General features: G+C 40.6%; 1 protein-coding gene across 1 annotated transcript; it reads left to right on the top strand.

Moving 5' to 3' along the window:
- The first annotated feature begins 1,762 nt into the window (after positions 1-1,762).
- tmem39b (transmembrane protein 39B) lies at positions 1,763-19,718 on the top strand. The gene is made up of 9 exons (XM_036575178.1): positions 1,763-1,938; positions 6,141-6,324; positions 8,400-8,619; positions 13,261-13,344; positions 14,322-14,476; positions 15,929-16,277; positions 16,520-16,707; positions 17,931-18,051; positions 19,349-19,718. Exons 2-9 carry the CDS (start codon positions 6,194-6,196, stop codon positions 19,577-19,579), a joined length of 1,479 nt encoding a protein of 492 aa, XP_036431071.1. The 5' UTR covers positions 1,763-1,938; positions 6,141-6,193; the 3' UTR covers positions 19,580-19,718.
- The last annotated feature ends 491 nt before the right edge of the window (positions 19,719-20,209 follow it).

Genomic DNA, 20,209 nt, shown 5'->3' with positions numbered 1-20,209 from the left:
ATCATAAAAAAAACATTTCAAACAACCCCCCTTAAATATCTGACTTAAAGCAGTTTTTTTTATTATTACAGTACAGATGTAAGAAGTACAATAAAGACATAATGATATTGATGACAGGACAACAGCAGCATAAAACACATTTAAAATTAACAGAAAAAAAACAGAGCTATGGGAGAATATTACACAGTACGCCTAGGATATCAGGGGAAGACTTAAAGGTGCAGTGTGTAAGATTTAAGGGGATCTATTAGCAGATATTGAACACAGTATACAAACCATGTTTTCATCAGTGTATAATCACCTGTAACTACGAACCACTGTGATTTTGTTAGCTTAGAATGAGCCCTTAGAATGAGCTCCAGAGAGCTTGTAGAGAGGAGAATTACCACTCTGGAATGTCTTCCGGGTTTCTCAAACACTAGAGGGCGCTCCCAAATGAGTCCAAAGTGAATGGGTTAAGATGGAGTATTTGAGCAAAATCATAGTTTATAAATGCTCAAGCATTTTTAATGTAAAAGGATACATTAATTTCCTGAACACGGAACAACAAAAAACATTTTAACACTGTTGTTATATTTTTAAGAGCTTTTAAACTCGAGTTATAGGAGTTTAAAACAGCACCTCATGTCTGTCTATGACGTCTGCAAGCGCGAACAGCCAATGAGCTGCTCCGCTCACCAACCAATCAGCACTCAGTAGCAGTAATGTTAGCGTCCTGCTGCCCGAAACTCGTTTACTGTAGAAAAAAGGAAACATACAGGTGAGTTTTCTTTGCTTTTTTACTGAAATACATCCCTCTACTTTCTAAAATTAAAGGAAAGTTCTGGGTGAGTGATTAGAAACTATTTTAACTTTTCATTTTTAGCCGTTGAGCTCCATTTACTCCCATTCTCGCTCGTGGGTGCCCTCTGCTGTTTATGAGTCCTGTTGTTGATATAACGGGGGAAATAGGAAGTGGCCAGACTCCTCATAAACTGGCTCTGGTGGCTCCTCTTCCAGGTGCTTGTTGTGCTACTATGTTTCTGCAAAAGCCCAGAACGGACAAACCAAACACTGGCTTTGGAGAGTGGCTTTTGCATTTTACGTTGAATTTTGGGCTCCTATAGCACCAGTTGGAAGATGTAGAAAGAAGAAGAATCAGTGGTTTCTGCCAGTGCTGGCTAAACATTTTGTATTGTGAGAAGTTTGATAACCCAAATTTTCACAAATTGAGGATCATACTTATTATTAAGCACACGAAAAATCAAGCATGGGTGAATCCCAGCTGCCAAAGAAGTGAAAAACTTGAAGAAAGAAAAATGAAATTGTGACAGGCGATGGCAGAAAACAAGGATAAACATTAGCGTATCCTTTCCCAGATGGAAATCGCTGACGAGGGACAAATGTTTTCAGAGTTACACCGAAGTTGCCTGTTTTCTGCTGGTTAAGTAATTTAGCGTACCACTCGCCTGACGGCCACTGTAGGTTCGGATAGGTTCTGCTACACTCTTGGAAAGGGAGGGATGAGGGAGGGGTATTCCGTTGGTTGCAGTCTGCAGCCTCCCCGCTAGATGCCACTAAGCATTACACACTGCTCCTTTAAAGCTGCTGTGGTTTTCCTCCCACCTTCACGATACGTCAACCAAAGGTAGTCTTTCAGCCACACACACCTCTGTTTTAGAACTGTTGAGGCACCACTGTGGAAGGCGAACAGACATGTTTACAACAGCTGGTTGAGTGTTTTCATTTCGGGCGGAGCGTCCCTTTAAGGAGCCCCGCCTCCCTCGTGCACGCGCTCCGTCCGCGCCCCCGTGTTCAGCATCCCGAGCAGCAGAATGAGCGAAGAATGCAGCTCTTGGACCTTCAGCTCCTGTTAACTCCTCACTAGAACAGGAGAGAGAGATCCTGTCGTGTTTATCAAAGGCTTATTTCGGGACTGAACCCTCCCTCTGAGCGCCGGTAAGCTTGTGCTGGTTTAAACCCGACTCTAGCGAATTCGCGTCTAAGTTAGGCCTCAGTCTTTCTGTGTGTACTGCATGCTTTCAGGACCAAAACCTTCTCGGCTCTGTTTATTGGGCAATATCAGGCATTTTATGTGCCTTTATGCCGTATATGATCCATAAAATCTGCAGTGCAGCGCTCAAGCTGTGCGTTCAGACTCGAAAACAACAAACGAGAAGTGTGCACTGGCTAGTTAGCTTAGCTTAGCTTGCTAACCAGGCTAACCATAACAACAGCACTTTCGCTCGCTGCTGGCTTTAATAAGCAGCCGAAATGTGGCCGCAGACACCATTAAAATAAGATATCCAGAATGTCTATGTCCAAAAATGTCACGGAGCTGAAGTCAGCTTCCTATTTGCCATCGATTTTTCCGTTCCACCTTAAATGGTGCAGCAGTTACGTTCTGTCTCCAGGCGCCAGAACGTAACTGCAGCACCATTTAAGGTGGAACGGGAAGATTCGAATAGGAAGCTGACTTCTTCAGCCTCGTGAAAATGTCATAGATCGCAGTGTAGTGCTTTGCTTTGTTGCCATCATTTAAAGAACAATTAGCTACCATGGTTACTGATCTAAGCTATATGTGTAGTGACTAATAATAACAATAGTAGTAATAATACTATAATAATAGTATTAATAATATTGTTAATAATAATGATAATAATAATGTTAATAATAACATTAATGACGGTTTTCATCTGTAGCTTGCAATACCCCTTCAAAAAAGGCCTAATTTTAAAGCTGGGAATGAAAAAGCATCAGCATAAATGCAAAGCATCACTAAAAACAGCGCTTGTATGCAAAGAGCAGGTGAAATCCAAGCGTAGCTGATTCATGCTGTTTATTCGAATGCGTGATGAATGGCTCTATTTGGCTAAATATCGCATTAAGTAAGGAAAAGTGTGTGTGTGTGTGTGGATATCTTTGAGGGTGTGTGCATTTGGAGAAGTGGGTGAGTGCAGGCCTTCTTAACCTCTTACTGAATGTGTTGGGCATAGTTTTTGGGTTTGTTTTGTAGTCAGGCATGCCCCTCAGACAGCAAATTAAGGATTATTATATTCCCTATTATTAACTGAAAGGGGAATTCCACCCCAAAAAAAATCGGTGATTAAATCAAGATGTAAACAAAGTCATTCGAGTGGTTTGGTGTTAAATGCTCTATTCTAGAGAAACATGCTGAGTCAGAATTGTTCACAGAGGTGGTGGTAGGAACCAGACATTGGAAGTTATTACTTGAAATAGTCACTAATATGCTGCCTTATGCTTGTGATGCTGATGATAGTTTTGAGAGGGTTTTGGCCTAATAATGCCTAATTTAATATCCATTTGTGGTGCAGGGGGACCTGCAGGGCACTGCAAACCAAAATAGGTCCCAAAGAAAACCTTTTTTTTTCCCCAGATTTTCCACTATTTAATAATCATCAGGGCTGTATATGTGCAGAGCCCCGCTGATGAAATCCTGTATAAATAAAAATAATGCAAGGCCACGACTTGGTAAGGCGTGGGAATGAGATCCTAACATGTGGCCGTGACTTAGTAAGGCATGATTTAGTTCCCAAGCCTTACTAAGTCGTGGCCATGACTTAATTTTCTCATTCCACGCATTAGGATCTCATTCCTAAGCGTTAATAAGGCGTGGCCACGCATTATTTTTATTTATATGGGATGCCACCAGCAGGGCTCAGTATAAATGTGTAGAACAATGTAGGTTTTTATTACTATGTAAAATGGCTATATTTGTGTTGTGAACATGGCGACCCCTGGATTTTATCACCACCACGGTAAAGAAAAGAGTCAGTAAGTTTCTCTACAATGAACCATTTCACATCAAAACACTCTGAATGAGTTTGTTAGTGATTTAATTATGCAGAAAGTTTTAAAAACGGGTCCAATTCCCCTTTAAAGCAGGTCATGGTGCATCTGCTGTGTGGTGATCGTTGCTTAAAACAGTCTTTGACAGCCACTCATGTTTGCCAGAGCACTCTATTTCAAAGGCTTTGCTTTGTCATTGGGGTGTCCCAAACTTGTGATCATCATCTCAGCCTGCGACAGTTAAATTTCTAACTTAAAGGTTCTTGAAAAGCTCCCATCGTAGTCCTAAATACAGCTTGATTAATTCTGTCACATAAAGGTCTAAATTCTGATAAGGATGCTGGAGTTTTCATGTTGAACCTGTGGGGAGGGTTGCTTATGGAGCGTGTGATGGTACTTTTCACCATTTGTAATCACAGTCTGTTAAGAAATTACATTCTTAACCATTTACCAGTAACAAAAAACACATTTCAAAGTGTGATTAGGGAAGTTTTAAACTGTAAATAAGGGTGTGGGACTTGCAAAATAAATAATTTAAAGTCTTCTGATGACTGATTCTGAGATCTGTCTGTGTATGTATTCCTTAAACCCATTATTTGACTATAGAACCTACTTTGACATTAATCTTAATGCCTGCTAATAACTACAGCAGTGTTTAAAGTAAAGGTTCGCCAATATGGGATTTCTGGGCTGATATGATAACCGATTATTGACCTTATTGTTGCCGATACTTTTATCAGTAGACAGAAATTTTCACACTGTATATGAAGTACAGTGAGTAGGCATGATGCAGCTAAATAAGACAGTTTTTCAGCAAATTATTGTTTGATTATCTCTTTTCTAGAGCCGTTCTCAACAGTAAATATAACACTGGGAGTCCTGCCCCAGGGAGTCACTCTTGTGTGAGTTGGAGAAATAATAATGTTGAAATTAAGGCTGGACTGATCATGGATTTTTATGGCCATGTCTGATTCTGATGTTGTGTTTTTTTTTGTTTTTTTTTAAGCACATGAAATACATATTTGTAAAGGTGCAATATAATTAAATATTGTTTACTCTTTAATGAGCCAAACTGACATTTTAAATTCTTTAAAAATCATTTGCTTGTTTAAATAGCATGGCTCAAATAAAGGGCAGCATTTATTAGTAAGAGGTGACTGGCTATATTTAGCGCAATGAGTCATGTATAATTATGATACAGCGTTTCGGTTCAGGTGTCGCAGCAGCGTTCAGATACAGCGCGAGTGCACTTACCTGCCTCTCCTTATTTACCTCATAAAACTGTAGCACAGATCAGCCAGAATCAAAGTAAAGAATTTGTCAGTCACGTGTTTGGAGCACTGCAGATTCCAGTGTTGCCAGTTTTGATGGTGCAATCCTAATTTAAACGTTCCCATACTGCCAATAATGTTAATCTCTTAATTAAAAAATGTAGTATTAAAAAAAAATTAAAAGATACCTGGTAGGATGGTTGGAATTACGGCTATGCAGTATTTAATTTGTTTATCATTAGCGCACTATTAGTTTTAGGTGTTCCAGAAATCTAGATGTTTAAGATTAAGATTAAAAGACCTTTATTAGTCCCACAAGGGGGAAATTTCACCTCCGCATTTAACCCATCTGTACAGTCAAACACCTCATACACACTAGTGAATGCGCACACACTAGGGGGCAGTGAGCACACTTGCCCGGAACGGTGGGCAGCCCTATCTGCAGCGCCCCGGGAGCAGTTGTGGGGTTAGGTGTCTTGCTCAAGGGCACTTCAGTCACGTACTGTCGGTTCAGGGGATCAAACCAGCAACCCTCCGGTCACAAGGCTGGTTCCCTAACCTCCAGCCCACGACTGCCCCAAGCAGAAGTGTTGACATCATTAGATGTATAGGAAGAATTTATTGAGTGCTTTTCAAACCCAGCCGTTAAAACATGAGTGTTCAGCACATTTCAGTGATTTGTTAGCAATTAGTTCCTGAGCTGAATCAGATGTATTTGAGCAGGAAAATCACCAGAATGTAATCACCAGTGCTGAACTGAAGTCTTCCAGTTAGACATCGATGGCTTAAAAGACACTCTAAATGGTTGAAAGTGGTGCTGCGCAGTACATTGTTAATCATAATCTTATAATTGGCTTGTACAATACTGATATAACAGAAGACTAATTGCAGATCAACCCCTTTATGAATCACACAAATTTCAGTGTGAGCATCCTGAACAGCGCCAGATGTTCCTGATGAGTTTCTAAAGGTGTTTTGATGAATCGAGACTTTCCTGTGATCCAGTAATGGAAGTGATGTTGATCAGAGTAACGCAGGCCGATCTTTAACCAGCTGATGATGATGTTGGTCTCTGTGCAGGTCAGCAGCTGAGAAGGAAGATCTGTCTGGTCGACGGCGAGAGGAGAAGTGGAATGGCAGGAGGACGAAGAGGAGCGAACAGAACGACGTACTGTCGTTCTCCTCTGGGAGGCGAGACGGGATCCGTCAACAATGGGAACCACTCCACCAGCTCACCTGTGACTGGCGTGAGGTCTCGAACCAGGTGGGATGTGTGTGTTTGTGTCTTGTACTGCGTTTACATGTTAGTGCTGGAAGAAAAAAACACCATACTGCACCTGGCTGTGGTACACAGCAGCATGAAGCCATGTAAACGTTGCCATGGTGATAGCATCATTGCCATCTCTGCCCGTGTGTGGAGTGATGGCGTTAGCTGTTATTTTGTCCTCAAAGTGTTAAACACACACTGTTGTTTCTAAGCGTTTTGTTTTTGTTGATGTACATGAACAGGCACGACTTCAAGTACAAGCATTCAAAAATCAACATCCGGCAAAATTTGGGAAAGTTAAACTGGAACTTTCCATTCCTGCTCCATTATAAGCAAGGGAATATCCAGTTTACCATCATCCATCTACTGACCACACGTAAATGCAGCACTAGTGGTTGTGCTTGTGGGTTTTGTAGTGATTCAGTGTAGGCCTGCAGCTGTTGAACATTTTCATTTTTGAATATAATTTAGAATATGCAATTATTCTACTAGAGCAGAGGTCACTAACAGGCGGACTGCGGTCCGGGTTTGGACCCAGACGCTGTCCTATGCGGACCTGGACCTATAACCGTTAAACTATGGAGAATTATTTAATTTCGATGAGGTGGTCATATTTTAATCGGCGTAACGTTTCTAGCCTTTACGGGAGCTTTAAGGGCCCGGGAGAATCGGAGATCAATCACATGCATTGTAAATATCACTTGACGCTACTCAGCCAATCAGATCTGTGCATAATGACGAGCACTGAGACTCGAGAATCTAAAAAGAGAAAACTGACAATAAATGTTGTTGAAATAAATATTTGGGGTTCTATGTGATCAAGGTTTTTAAGCCACTTTCTACCAGTGCACATGTGAAACTGCTGATCTTGTCGCCCGGTGCAATCTGAATAATTTCCTCCTGCTTTGGACAGCTGACTAGACTGCACGCTCTCATGTTTTGTAATTGCAAGTAAGTGCAACAGAGGTATTGCTAGCTACCATACTCTGCATTTCAATTATTACCAAGAATGAGGGTGTGCAGGCTAGCGAACTGTCCAAACCAGTCAACAGTCGGTTTTATCTCCAACCAGACAGTTAAGAATGAGCTCTCGCAAACTGAGCCTGCTGTGCAGAGCTGGTGCTACTGTTGACAAGCTAGCATTCAGTCTGATAAACATGTGTCTCTCCATAGACGTGGGTGGTTTCATTAAATTGTCATTATTTGATTTTTCTTATTGAATTTATCTAATTTCATTGAATACTGATTGCAGCCCTAGGTCAGTTTAGGGCAGGCATGTCAACCTGGGGACGTTCTGGGCCAAAATGCTGTGGATATTATCTACCCTCATCTAACGGTCTGAACTCAGTTCATGAAGGCCTTGCTCATTAGCTGATGAGCTGAATCGGGTGTGTTTAATGAGGCACTGTGCTGAAGTCTGCAGTGTTTTGGCCCACGAGGACTGGAGTTTGACACATGTGGTTTAGGGCCATTATGTAGTCCTGTGCCTGAAACTGATTTTACTGAACCCATTTTATTTGGTTTAGTGAAAGACACTTGAATGTATCGGCACTTGGTGCTTGTGACTTCTCCAATTTGGCCAATGCTAATGCTGCACGATTGAGATGAAATACCATATTGCATTTATGTTGCTGAACACTGCGATTACAGTGTGCCTTGTTAAATACACAAGTCTTACATCATGATGTGACATGATTTAAGGTTGGACAGCATTATTTGTACCATTATTTTGCATGTTGTCATTTTGAATGTACAGCATTTCTGCCATTTTGCATATGTGTGTTTCCTACTTTAAAGGAGAGATTCAGTGAAAAACAAATGTTTGGAGATTCTTCTTTCAAAACAGAACAATTTCTGTTGAAACAAATACAAACCGATGCTTAGACTTGGCCTAAAATGAATATTGGTCTAAATTGATTGACCTAAAATGATATTTTCCTCTGCTAGTTTGTGATGGAACATGATTGTCTCGCACAGTGACACAGACGCAGTGTTGGCCATGACTGACCCTGACATTTGATTTATTGTTTACTGAACCGTCGCTTAAATCGGCTTCTGTGCTTGATCTGCAGGAATGGTTCGGGAACTGGAATGTCCAGCCCTCCTCTGGCTGCGCAGACGGTGGTTCCGCTGAAGCACTGTAAGATCCCTGAGCTGTCTGTGGACAGAAACATCCTGTTCGAGCTGCACCTTTTCTTCTGCCACCTCGTAGCACTGTTCGTGCACTATGTCAACATCTACAAGACAGTGTGGTGGTATCCGCCATCACACCCCCCCTCCCACACATCACTGGTGAGTCAGGGTCACTCAGCTTTGCTTGTAGTCTTGAAAGGTCAGATGTGATCACATAATGAGAAAACAGCTTGTTAAACGTTTGGTGCTGGGTTGTGCTGGCAGGTTCCCCCACCTAGAGGTCTGCAATCCCGCAGTATGTTGTGGTGTGGGGCTAATTTTCAGTGTTGTGTGCCGGAGCGGGCGAGAAACCAGCCCACTGTAGGCGGGAGCGGGATGAAGCACGCATGAAGAGAAATTCCACAAATTAATTAATAGCCTAAAAAAAGTATAACAATCACTAGATATGTTAGAGGTGCGGGAAAAACTTGATTCTTAGATGCATCGCGATGCGGATGTGAACGATTCTGAATCGATTCATAAATGTCAAAAATAGATTTTCTAAATATTTAATTTATAACATAATGTTGACGGAACGTAAAAGGCGGAACTTGTGGGTTAGGGGGCAAGTGCAGCGCCCGGACAGTCTCTGACGGCAGGTGGATGAGCGAGAAATCTGACCGGCACCCTCCGCATTAAAAGCCAGGTTAGGTCAGGAGTCACAACCCAAATGTTAAGAAGAGCTATTTTGTCCTTTCAACAAAAATCAAACCACCTTGGGAGCCACAACATTTAATGTCCAGTATGTCTCAGTATGTGGTAATGTCCTAGTAAAGGCTATACAATATAAAGGAAAACGCAGATTTACTTCGCTCTGCTTTAAGCTTTAATAGCCGCTTTGCTCCCATTTCCGATAGGAAACTTTTCCTCAAAATTAGATCAGTTTCTTGTAAAATGTCTCTCAGTGTTCGACTGTTTTACGAGGCTGAAGTCGCTTCGTATTCTCCAGCTTCTCGTTCGAATTTTCCCGTTCCATCAATTCTGCCTGAGGCGCCGAATGTAACTGCTGCACCATTTAAGGTGGAACGGGAAAATTCGAAAGAGAAGCTGACTTCATCTTAACAACTTTTTAGTGTTTGACAGTCTCTCGTTGCAGATTTAACATACCAGGAAACCAACTACGTTGCTTATAAAGGCGAATAAGGCCATTCAACTCCAAATGTTCGTCTTAAATATCTGTCTGTCTTTTCATAGCTACTAGTCAGGCGAGACTTCGTTGCTATGTGACCTGCAGTCTGCACACCAGTTCTCAGTCGTTGAGAACCAGGGCTTTCACGCTATGCACACTTTGGAGCCGAGATTCAGCGTCCAGTGTCGAAGATCTTTTACTGACACAGCCCCCTCTCTGCAACAGGACCGAAACCGAAGTTATAAAATCACTAAAGAAAATGGATAGGACAGCTGTAACGCGCTGCATGGACATCCACTGCCACTGGGTCTTATGTTACCCTAACAGCGCATTTTATCACAGATGAGTCGCAGCTGCGTCTCATGTGCTCCAAACAAGAGCACTGAATGAGAGCCTTCTAGTTCACTTCCCACATCACTTCCATTTGATTTATTAATAAAAGATATTGGAAGTAAATGCATTATGGATCATTACAAATACTTTGCTTTAAAACTACTAAGTCCTCACACAGTGAGAAAATAGAAATCATGTATAGAAAAAAAAGATGCATCAATAATCGTTTTATAATCGCATCGCAGCCCTCTGAATCGTAATATAATATATAATAATGTAATATAATCGTTATATATATATATATATATATATATATATATATATATATATATATATATATACACACACATATATGTATAATCTCTGCTGTTGGAAGAAAACCTTGTCATTTTTCAGTTTTTGACATAATTTGAAAAATTCCTGTTGCTCTTTACGTTGTGTGTAAATTTCATGATTAATGGACCAAAAGAAAATGTCCCAAAATTACTTGGAAAAAAATTCAGGTTCCATTGACTTACATTAAAAGTAGAGAATGTTTTTTCCTTTTTCTTGTAAAGTTGTCATTTTGGAGAGGTTTTGTTTCGATATGATAACAGTAAAACAGTTAAAATGAATGAAGTTATTCTAAAGAGTTGCGAATCATCTGATCGAGTGAACGACATGCATATTCTCGTAGCTCACAGAGACGGCAGAGCCTTCAGTCCGACGGCCACAGCTGCCCAGCAAAACACCAAAAATAACCGCTCTGTGGTTTAATTCCTGCTTTGTGTTTACAGGGGATAAATGGCGTTTGGTGAAGTTACTCACAGTGAGCCTGATGACCATGGCTGCTGTGTTATTTCAGCAGAGGACAATGTATTTGTGAATAGATTGTGTCAGATATTGGATGTCAGTTCGTCTTGACGGAGCTGTGTGGGCGGGAGTGGGACAAAATGTTTTGGTTGCAGATGGGAGTGGGACGAATGATGAAGGAGCGGGACTGAAAAAACAGACGTCTACCCCCACCAGATTCCTCTAGTCCATGCTCTTTAACGAAAACATCCAGGCTAACAATTCAGAGAAATGTTTTAGTTTTCTATGAGGAGGAGGCACAGTGCCAGATTGTGCTGTAATGTTTATGCCTGATTTTCATGGGATAATAAATCTCGGTATAAATGGCAGAGATGGGAGTGGCTGCTCGATTTACGCACCGCCTTTACTTAAAACAATTAATTTAGCCATTTGCCCTTAAACTCTATCTTGCTGTCTTAAATAAATACACTGTTATAAGCATTGCTGTTGGCCAACAGTCAACATCACTGCATGTAAACAGACATTTTCTGTAATTTTTACATGGTAAAGCATCATGTAAATGATTTTTATTAATGGTAAATTGTCATCTTGAGGCAGAGCAGTGCTGCATCTCTAGTTAAGAGTACCAAAGACAGAAGCTCTTTTTGTGGGCAAAGCAGGCGAAACAATAAGCTTTCTCTGAATTTGTATTTAAGCGTCTATTTTTCCCTAATGCACAGCATTACAGCATAAGAAGTTTATTTTCAGGGACAACCTCAGAAATTTGATTTTAAGACTTTCAGGCGGTTCAACTGGTTAATTAGGAGATCACACACCCCTTGTATTTCACACCTTAAATGCTTTTTCGAGTACCTCCATAATTAAGAAACTCTATTAGTTATTTATTAGTTAGTTATATCCTTCCACAGGACATAATAGGACTTTTACTTTGCGTTTATTTATATTAGTATATCTTGTGGTTATTTCTACGGCTCTTTTTATGGAAGGTAAAAGACGCTAGAATTTTTACTCTTTTTTTATTCTGTAAAAGTGCTGACATGGCGCATTTGGAGGGCACTAAAATCACTGAGAAATGCCAGATAAAATGATGTAACCCTGTCTCCTCAATTAAAACCAATCATGTTTCAACAGGACTTAAACATGTTATGTAATACTTTGCTCCTCTACTTTTCTGCTCTGAAATTACCACAGTGGAGCCACCAGTGTCTGGCACTGATCATGAACCCTATCTCTCACTTTGACAGAGAACCTATGAGATGGTTCTAACTACATTACTTCTTCCTGGATTAATCCGAATATTTCTGAAAGATGTTCAAGCTCTAAGCTTCCTTGTTGTATCTTGTCATTAAATCTCATTAGCTATGTCATTCTCTCTTCATCCGGGGTCGACCAGAGGAGGATGGGTTCCTCCCTTGAGCCTGGTCTCCTCTCGAGGTTTCTTCCTCTTACTCCTAGGGAGTTTTTCCTCGCCACTGGCTTGCCTATGGGGTGCTTGGACTCGGATTTAGTTCCTTACGTCTATACATGGACTCCTTTCTTTAATTTTCTTTTATTTTCTTTTTATTCTTTTGATAATATATAAACTGTTTTCCCTGTATAAACTGCTTTTCTGTAAAGCTGCTTTGAGACATCACTAGTTGTAAAAAGCACTATACAAATAAATGTTGTTGTTGTTGTTGTTGTTGTTGAATGCCTGAACATGAGTGTGTTGCTGAGAACATATTATTAAGAACGTGGCTGAGAACCACTAACTAGACTAGCTGATCGAGCTGATGTTAGCGAGGTCCACAAACAATGAAAATATATTCCTCTGACAAACTAACATGTTGACGTCATCCACTGTCAAAATACCTCACGAAGAAAGCGACGAGTCCTTATCAGCAGCCAACCTGACGCTCTTTGGCTCTATAGGCTCATCTGCTGAGTCAGCCTCCGTTACTCATCCGAACAAACCTGTCCCTCGGCTGATTTACAGTAATAAAATATGTTCCTCTGGGTGCTGCTGTATTTTTATTTGGCGCCAGTGCTGTCAGCTAATAAGGTGACCCTACAGCCCTGCATTATTTTCAGGCATTTTTTCTTCTGTTTTTTTCTGGATATCCATTTTTGAACTCTTATGGATACTCGAGAATCAAAATAGTCGGAATGCACATCTCTAATGCTAACTTACTCACATCTATTGGCTAACCACAGGCCGCTGGATTGTATTGATGAGTTGGATCGGTTTAGAAGCTCCACATTTAGTATGCTGGATTTTTTGTTTCTTATTAGTGTTTTGTTGTTCTGTTTTGTTTCTTTCCTCTTGAAAAAATTTATTTTAGACGATATTAAATGACAATATGAATGTTCTAATATGTTTTCATGCATGATTGTATGTTTCTGTATACCAGTAATATTTGTTTCTGTCTTCAGACAAACACTAAGGCAGCTAAATAATACGCCCTTCACACCACATATCACCAGAAATAGAGCACAAGTCATAACATGACTCATTTTTGTCTTCCTAGAACTTCCACCTGATTGACTACAACATGCTGGTGTTCACCATCATCGTGCTGGCCCGCCGGCTGATAGCAGCCATAGTGAAAGAGGTGATGACACCCAGGATATTACATTATGTGACAATGGGAGTATTGTGAGTGAATGTGTGTGATTGTGTAGCCAGCCTGTTCATTAAAAGGCATATTCCATTGTTTTTCAGCATACTCTCTGTTTGAGATTAGGTTTTAATTAGATTTTTTACTAGGCTGTTAACAAACTACCACAAATTCTTCCCTCTGTAAAACCGAAAGAAACAGTTATACAAATTTACACCTTAAATTACAAACACTTTTCACTGAGGAGTTAATGAAAGTGTTCCAACAAAAATGTGTGTTCAGCATAAACGTTCACTGACTAAATTCAGGATCCGTCCATTGGCTTCTATTAAAAACGTTTAGAGTTAACAGATTTTCTGTTCTTTGACTAAGTACAGGAAACTACGCTAAAATTATTGCCAGTAGAAATCAGCCGTATGCTGCAGATGAGATTAAGATTAGATTAGATTCAGCTTCGTTGTCATTGTGCAGAGTACAGAGCCAATGAAATGCACTTAGCATCTAACCAGAAGTGCAAAATACAGTATTATTTACATATAAAGTGCAGAAGGACAGTAGAGTGGTAAAATATATATAGATATGCAAGTATAAATATAATATACATATACAGAGTGAGTGGAGAGCATACAATGAAGGTAGTATGTGCTGTGAGGGCAGCATAGGTAAAAGATAAGTATGCAGAGTAAACTTGTACAGTAACTGTTGATGCAAATATGAATAGTGCAGCAATAGACTGTGCAAAAATTATTAGTGCAATAATAATAGGATATAAAGTACAATAACAGTGCAGTGAGTGCAAAGATGCAGTTAAAGTTTATTATGCAATTTATGCAATTAAGTTGAAAAACACTGGAATATTTGTAGTTCAGCCACTGGAACACGAGTTCTCTGCATGTCGTAACCAACAAATGACAGATGCTTTATATTTAAATGATCTTTTTCTGTCTTTCTCTCACTCTGTCTCTCTGTAGGCGTCTCAGAGTGGGAAGCTGTCCTTCCCTCACTCCATATTCCTGGTAACCGCTCGGTTTGCAGTACTGACCCTCACTGGCTGGAGTTTATGCCGTTCCCTTATTTACCTCTTCAGAACCTACTCATTCCTCAGTCTTCTCTTCCTGTGCTATCCGTGAGTGCCCTGCCTTCTATGACCAATACACAAGACGTGTGAAAAAATTAGTTTGTTTTTATTGAGAAAAAAATAATAAATCGAAACACGATTAAAGAGAGCACAATTTTTAAATCGCTAGAGCTGCAATTTTTTAAAAAATTATGGCCCACGTCATCAAAACGTTGTCTTAAGTTTTAAGAGGGGAAATTTAATCTAATAACACAGAGCTTGTGAACGGCCTTTAGATAAGTTAGACCAGGGTTTCTCAATTTGTGGGCTGCAGACCACCAGTGCGCCATGAAGCACCCTCTAGTGGTCCACAGGCTTGTACTCAGGTGGAGGCAGCAGTTCGTAGTGAGCTGGTAACATGACTTTGTCATTAAAGTCCAAGAAGCAAACTATGACCAATATAAATGTTAATAGAGACATACAAATAAAACCGTTGCAGTAGCAGGTTGAGACAGTGTAGCCACGCGTGATGCCGACACGGTGATGCAGACACTTAGTTAGCCAGAGATGGAGAAGTTTCTCAGGGCGCTTCTACAGCTTCCTTGTTTGGTGTGGTCACTTTTTCTTTACTTTGCTTGGTTTGATATGTGTGAATACTCCACCCACACTCTGGTCTGCAGCAGTTACCATTTAAGAAAAGAAAAGAAATTTTTGTTTCAGAAACGTTTTTAGTTTTCCTGCGGGCTGCTATTATAAAGAGGTGGGTTATAGGGTGGAAAAGGTTGAGAAGCCCTGAGTTAGACCAATCAGAGGCAACCAAACCCACATGTGTTTTGACATCACAGCCATAACTAATCGGCTGTCTGGCACGCTACATTTAGGGGTCAAGCTTCAAACCAGAAAAAGTGGATATTTTGATTTTCTTGGCAAAAAAAGACAGGTCTGAATGTTAAATTATAGAAAATAATTGCAATTTAAAACAATGTCGCAAAATTAGTCAGAAAAATCGTAATACGGTATTTTCCCCAAATTGTTCAGCACTAGTTCTGATATGTTCCTATTCATACTTTATTAACTGCACAGTCTTGTGTCTGTTTTCAGCTTTATGCCTACATAATATTTTAAACCGGATTAAAATTACTCCACAATCATTACTGTCAGACTGAGAAAACTACACACACTACAGATTAATACTGGATTAAAATCACTCCACAATTATTACCGTCAGACTGTAAAAAAACTGCGCACATTGCAGATTCTTACTGGGTCATTGGCAGTACAGCAGGTGTTGGAAAAAGTTCTGTCAAAGAATTTTTATTCATCTGAGCCCAACTACAAGCTATATAATGCATTACTAGAACTATGTGTACATTTTATCATGTAAAATATCAAAAATCTAATTAATTTGATCTCACAATCAAACATTGTATTGAACATAATGACGTGTATCTTTATTCTGTGCGTTGTGAGTAGTAAAATAGCTTTAAAATCTGTATAACAGCATCTTTCTGTGTCCTTCAGGTTTGGAATGTACATCCCTTTCTTCAGACCCAGCTGTGACGTCCGCCGGGCTGGACCCCTCTCCCCCATCGCCACCATCGCCTCCAAAGAGGTAGGGGGCAACGGTGGCTCTCTGGGACGTGGAGGGAGGGACTACTTATCTGTGCTGAAGGAGACTTGGAAGCAGCACACGAGCCAGCTGTACAGCGCCCAGCCCATGCCCACCCACGCCTGCTGCCTCTCCCCCGACCTCATCCGCAAAGAGGTGGAGTACCTGAAGATGGACTTCAACTGGAGGATGAAGGAGGTGCTGGTCAGCTCCATGCTCAGCGCTTACTACGTGGCCTTTGTACCTGTCTGGTTTGTCAAGGTGAGTGGACTGGGTATGGATGTTGAGTTCTACTTAATAATGTGACCGTTGTGAGGAGTGCTTCCTATCAGAACCCTTAGAACTATTATCATTAGAATCATTATTATTATTATTATGTAATTACGTTGTTACTTACATAGTTATGTAATTAATTACATTCTATTTACACATTTGCATCTGCACATTTATGTTATGAAAATGTTTCTTATTGGTTCCTGTTCTGTGTCTTCATGCTTTTCTAGAGCACTCAGTATGTGGATAAACGGTGGTCCTGCGAGCTCTTCATCCTTGTGTCAGTCAGCACGTCCGTCATACTGATGCGGCACCTCTTACCCCCGCGCTACTGCGACCTGCTCCACAAAGCGGCAGCTCACTTGGGCTGCTGGCAGAAGGTGGACCCCTCGCTCTGCTCCAACGTCCTGCAGCACATGTACGTCTCACTCATGGTTAGATGGAGGGCGTGACCTCAGATTTTGGCAGTAAGGTGTACTGGAGTCGCACTTGCGTGCTTGGGTGTACAGCAGCGTTTTTACATGTTTTGTAAATTTGTTTAATTTTATGTTGGAATCCATTCTTCCATCTACCTGCGAAATATTTCCTGTGCCACTGGCTGCAACACAACCCCAAACCTTCATAGATCCTCACACATGCTTGACAATTGACAAGGTGTTCTTTACATCAAATGCTTCTCTTTTTTTTCTCCAAAAAATTCCTTTGGTGATTAATGACAAATAAGTTTTTTACTTCATCACACTACGGCACTTGTAACCAAAATGCCTCTGGTTTATCTAGATGTTGTTTTGCACACTTCAGACTTTGACTTTTTTGAGTAGGTTGCAAGTAAGGTTTGCTTCTGATGACTCTTTCATGCAGATCATGTTTGTGCAAGAAACTGTGCACAGTAGAACAGTGCAACACCACTCCTGTGTCAGCTAAACCTACCTGCAGGTCTTTGCTCTGCCTTTCTGGCCAGCAATTACGTTTGAGAGTTTTCTTGGTCTTCCAGATGTTGCATTGACTTCCACAGTTCCACTTATCTGTCATTTCTTGATGACATTTCAGACAGTAGAAATCGCGAGATGAAAGGTTTAATGTTTTTAAAGCCTTCCTCTGCTTTGTAAGCAACTCTTAGCTTCATTTTCAGATCCTCAGCCAGCTGCTTAGAGGCGCTCATGATTGAGTGTTAGCACAAGGTCTGAGGAGAAATTTATTATGCTCTGGAATTGTCATTAGCTGACATGTCCTAATGACAATTCTTGACCTGCTTAATCAGTCCTAACGAGTCAATTAATGCCCAACATGTTGAGTTCGGAGACTTTACAATAGAAAAGGTGTCCAAAGTTTTGCACATGCCACAATTACTGCTTAGTATTTTTAAAGCTGATCAAATCTAAAGTAACTGTGCATTTTTAAATAGTTTGCTGTAGAGATTCTGTTTACTTCTTTTCACTTTAAACAGCCACAAAATCTGTAATTTGACCATAGATGTCCAAACTTCTGTATACAACTGTATAAGGTTACAAAATACAGCCTCATAAACATCAAAGTTTCCGCTAAAAATCCTTGATTTAGTCTAAAGGATTTGAGTTGACAGTGTTTTTACACTCGCTGCGGTTTTCACTGCTAACCTATCTACGCTCCTTGTGTTTTCAGATGGACAGAAGAATACATGTGGCCACAGGGAGTGCTAGTCAAACACAACAAAAATGTGTATAAGGCCATGGGCCACTATAATGTAGCAGTACCCTCAGATGTGTCACATTACCGCTTCTATGTAAGTACCCACTCATGCATCCCTAGAGATAAATACATATCTTCACTTTATAGTCCAGTAGATGCTTCTGCACTACACACATTTGTTATGTAATTGGTATAAGGCATTGTTTTCACTTGTCTCCTGCAGTTACTCAGACTGAAATGTGAGCTTATTGCAAGACAAATGTACACCGATCAGGCATAACATTATGACCACCTCCTTGTTTCTACACTCATTGTCCATTTTATCAGCTCCACTTACTATATAGGTGCACTTTGTAGTTCTACAGTTACAGACTGTAGTCCATCTGTTTCTCTACATACTTTGTTAGCCCCCTTTTACCCTGTTCTTCAGTGGTCAGGACCCCCATGGACCCTCACAGAGCAGGTACTATTTGGGTGGTGGATCATTCTCAGCACTGCAGTAACACTGATGTGGTGGTGGTGTGTTAGTATGTGTTGTGCTGGTCTGAGTGGATCAGACACAGCAGTGCTGCTGGAGTTTTTAAACACCTCAGTGTCGCTGCTGGACTGAGAATAGTCCACCAACCAAAAATATCCAGCCAACAGCGTCCTGTGGCCACTGATGAAGGACTAGAGGATGACCAACACAAACTGTGCAGCAGCAGATGAGCTATCGTCTCTGACTTTACATCTACAAGGTGGACTGACAAGGTAGGAGTGTCTAATAGAGTGGACAGTGAGTGGACACAGTGTTTAAAAGCTCCAGCTGCACTGCTGTGTCTGATCCACTCAGACCAGCACAACACACACTAACACACCACCACCACCACATCAGTGTTACTGCAGTGCTGAGAATGATCCACCACCCAATAGTACCTGCTCTGTGAGGGTCCATGGGTGTCCTGACCACTGAAGAACAGGGTAAAAGGGGGCTAACAAAGTCTGCAGAGAAACAGATGGACTACAGTCTGTAACTGTAGAACTTGTAGAATTGTAGAAGTGCACCTATATACCTACACTGAACATTGAGACCGCAAAAGATATTTTGTACTATATTTATCATCCATGGTTGGCTTGACATTTTTTAACATCACCAAGACACATTATGAGCTGTTAACAGTTAGTTTAATTAAGTTTCTATAGACTCTTTCTTGTCTACGGCATGGACAATTAAAGCATTATTACACCTAGACCACATTTTTGCAGTAAAACTTCCCTAAACTCTTTAAAAAAAAAAAGGATGTGGCTGCATGATGGTAGCATTAGACTGACTCATATATAGGCTTTGTTGATGTATACAGAGTAGTCCTTCTTCCCTACTGACCATCAACCTTCCTCTTTCTCCCCTGCAGTTTTTCTTCAACAAACCGCTTCGAATATTGAACATCCTCATCATCTTGGAAGGAGCGATGATATTCTATCAGCTATATTCACTGATGTGTTCAGAAAAATGGTACCAGACAATATCATTAGCACTCATACTCTTCAGCAACTACTATGCCTTTTTCAAACTGCTCAGAGACAGAATAGTGCTGGGAAAGGCCTACTCATACTCAGCGTCCTCAGATCACAAGGTCAGTTAGAGGGGGGCTAAGTTATCATCGCAGAAGAGCAAAAATCATGCATGAGAGCTTTTTATTTTTTTTATAACTGCATTGTTGTCACTCTGATTATGTTCTGATCTGCCAGAAAATAAAAAAGAAATATTTTTGTATCCCTTCACTAGTCTGGATCTCTGATTTTTATTCCCTGATGCAATGATGAAGATGAAGAAAGATAAGGGTATGATCAAAAACTGTAGTTTTCCAATGTGCCCCTTTTCTTGCAAACTGGCACAGTTGCACTGTTTTCACCAGTAGTTGGCGCACTTCTACATTCTGCAGTTATTGCAATTATTACAAAGGCTAAATGCAAACTGAAAAAGCAAAGTGCAGACTGGGGCAGAGCTTCATGCTTAGTGGTCCTGTCCCAGCTTTTCTCTTGATTTTTTTAATGGATTTTGGAAGCCACATTACCTGCTCCTTTCATTCTCTAGAGAATTGATCAGGTCTACAATGTCTAAAGTCTGCCTCCCTGTTAGCTTTAGTGTTTGTATGGCTGTTGTTGGTGCTTTTGAACAAGATTATATGCTTGTGGAAAAAAAAATTCTGATATTTGTAATATATTTTTCAGCTGAAAGCAGTGATGGCTTGTAATGCCAAAGAGAGGCAAAG

The sequence above is a fragment of the Colossoma macropomum genome, unplaced genomic scaffold, assembly GCF_904425465.1.
Source record: "Colossoma macropomum unplaced genomic scaffold, Colossoma_macropomum, whole genome shotgun sequence".
Classification (NCBI taxonomy): Eukaryota; Metazoa; Chordata; class Actinopteri; order Characiformes; family Serrasalmidae; genus Colossoma; species Colossoma macropomum.
This window is presented reverse-complemented; position numbering and strand designations above follow the sequence as displayed.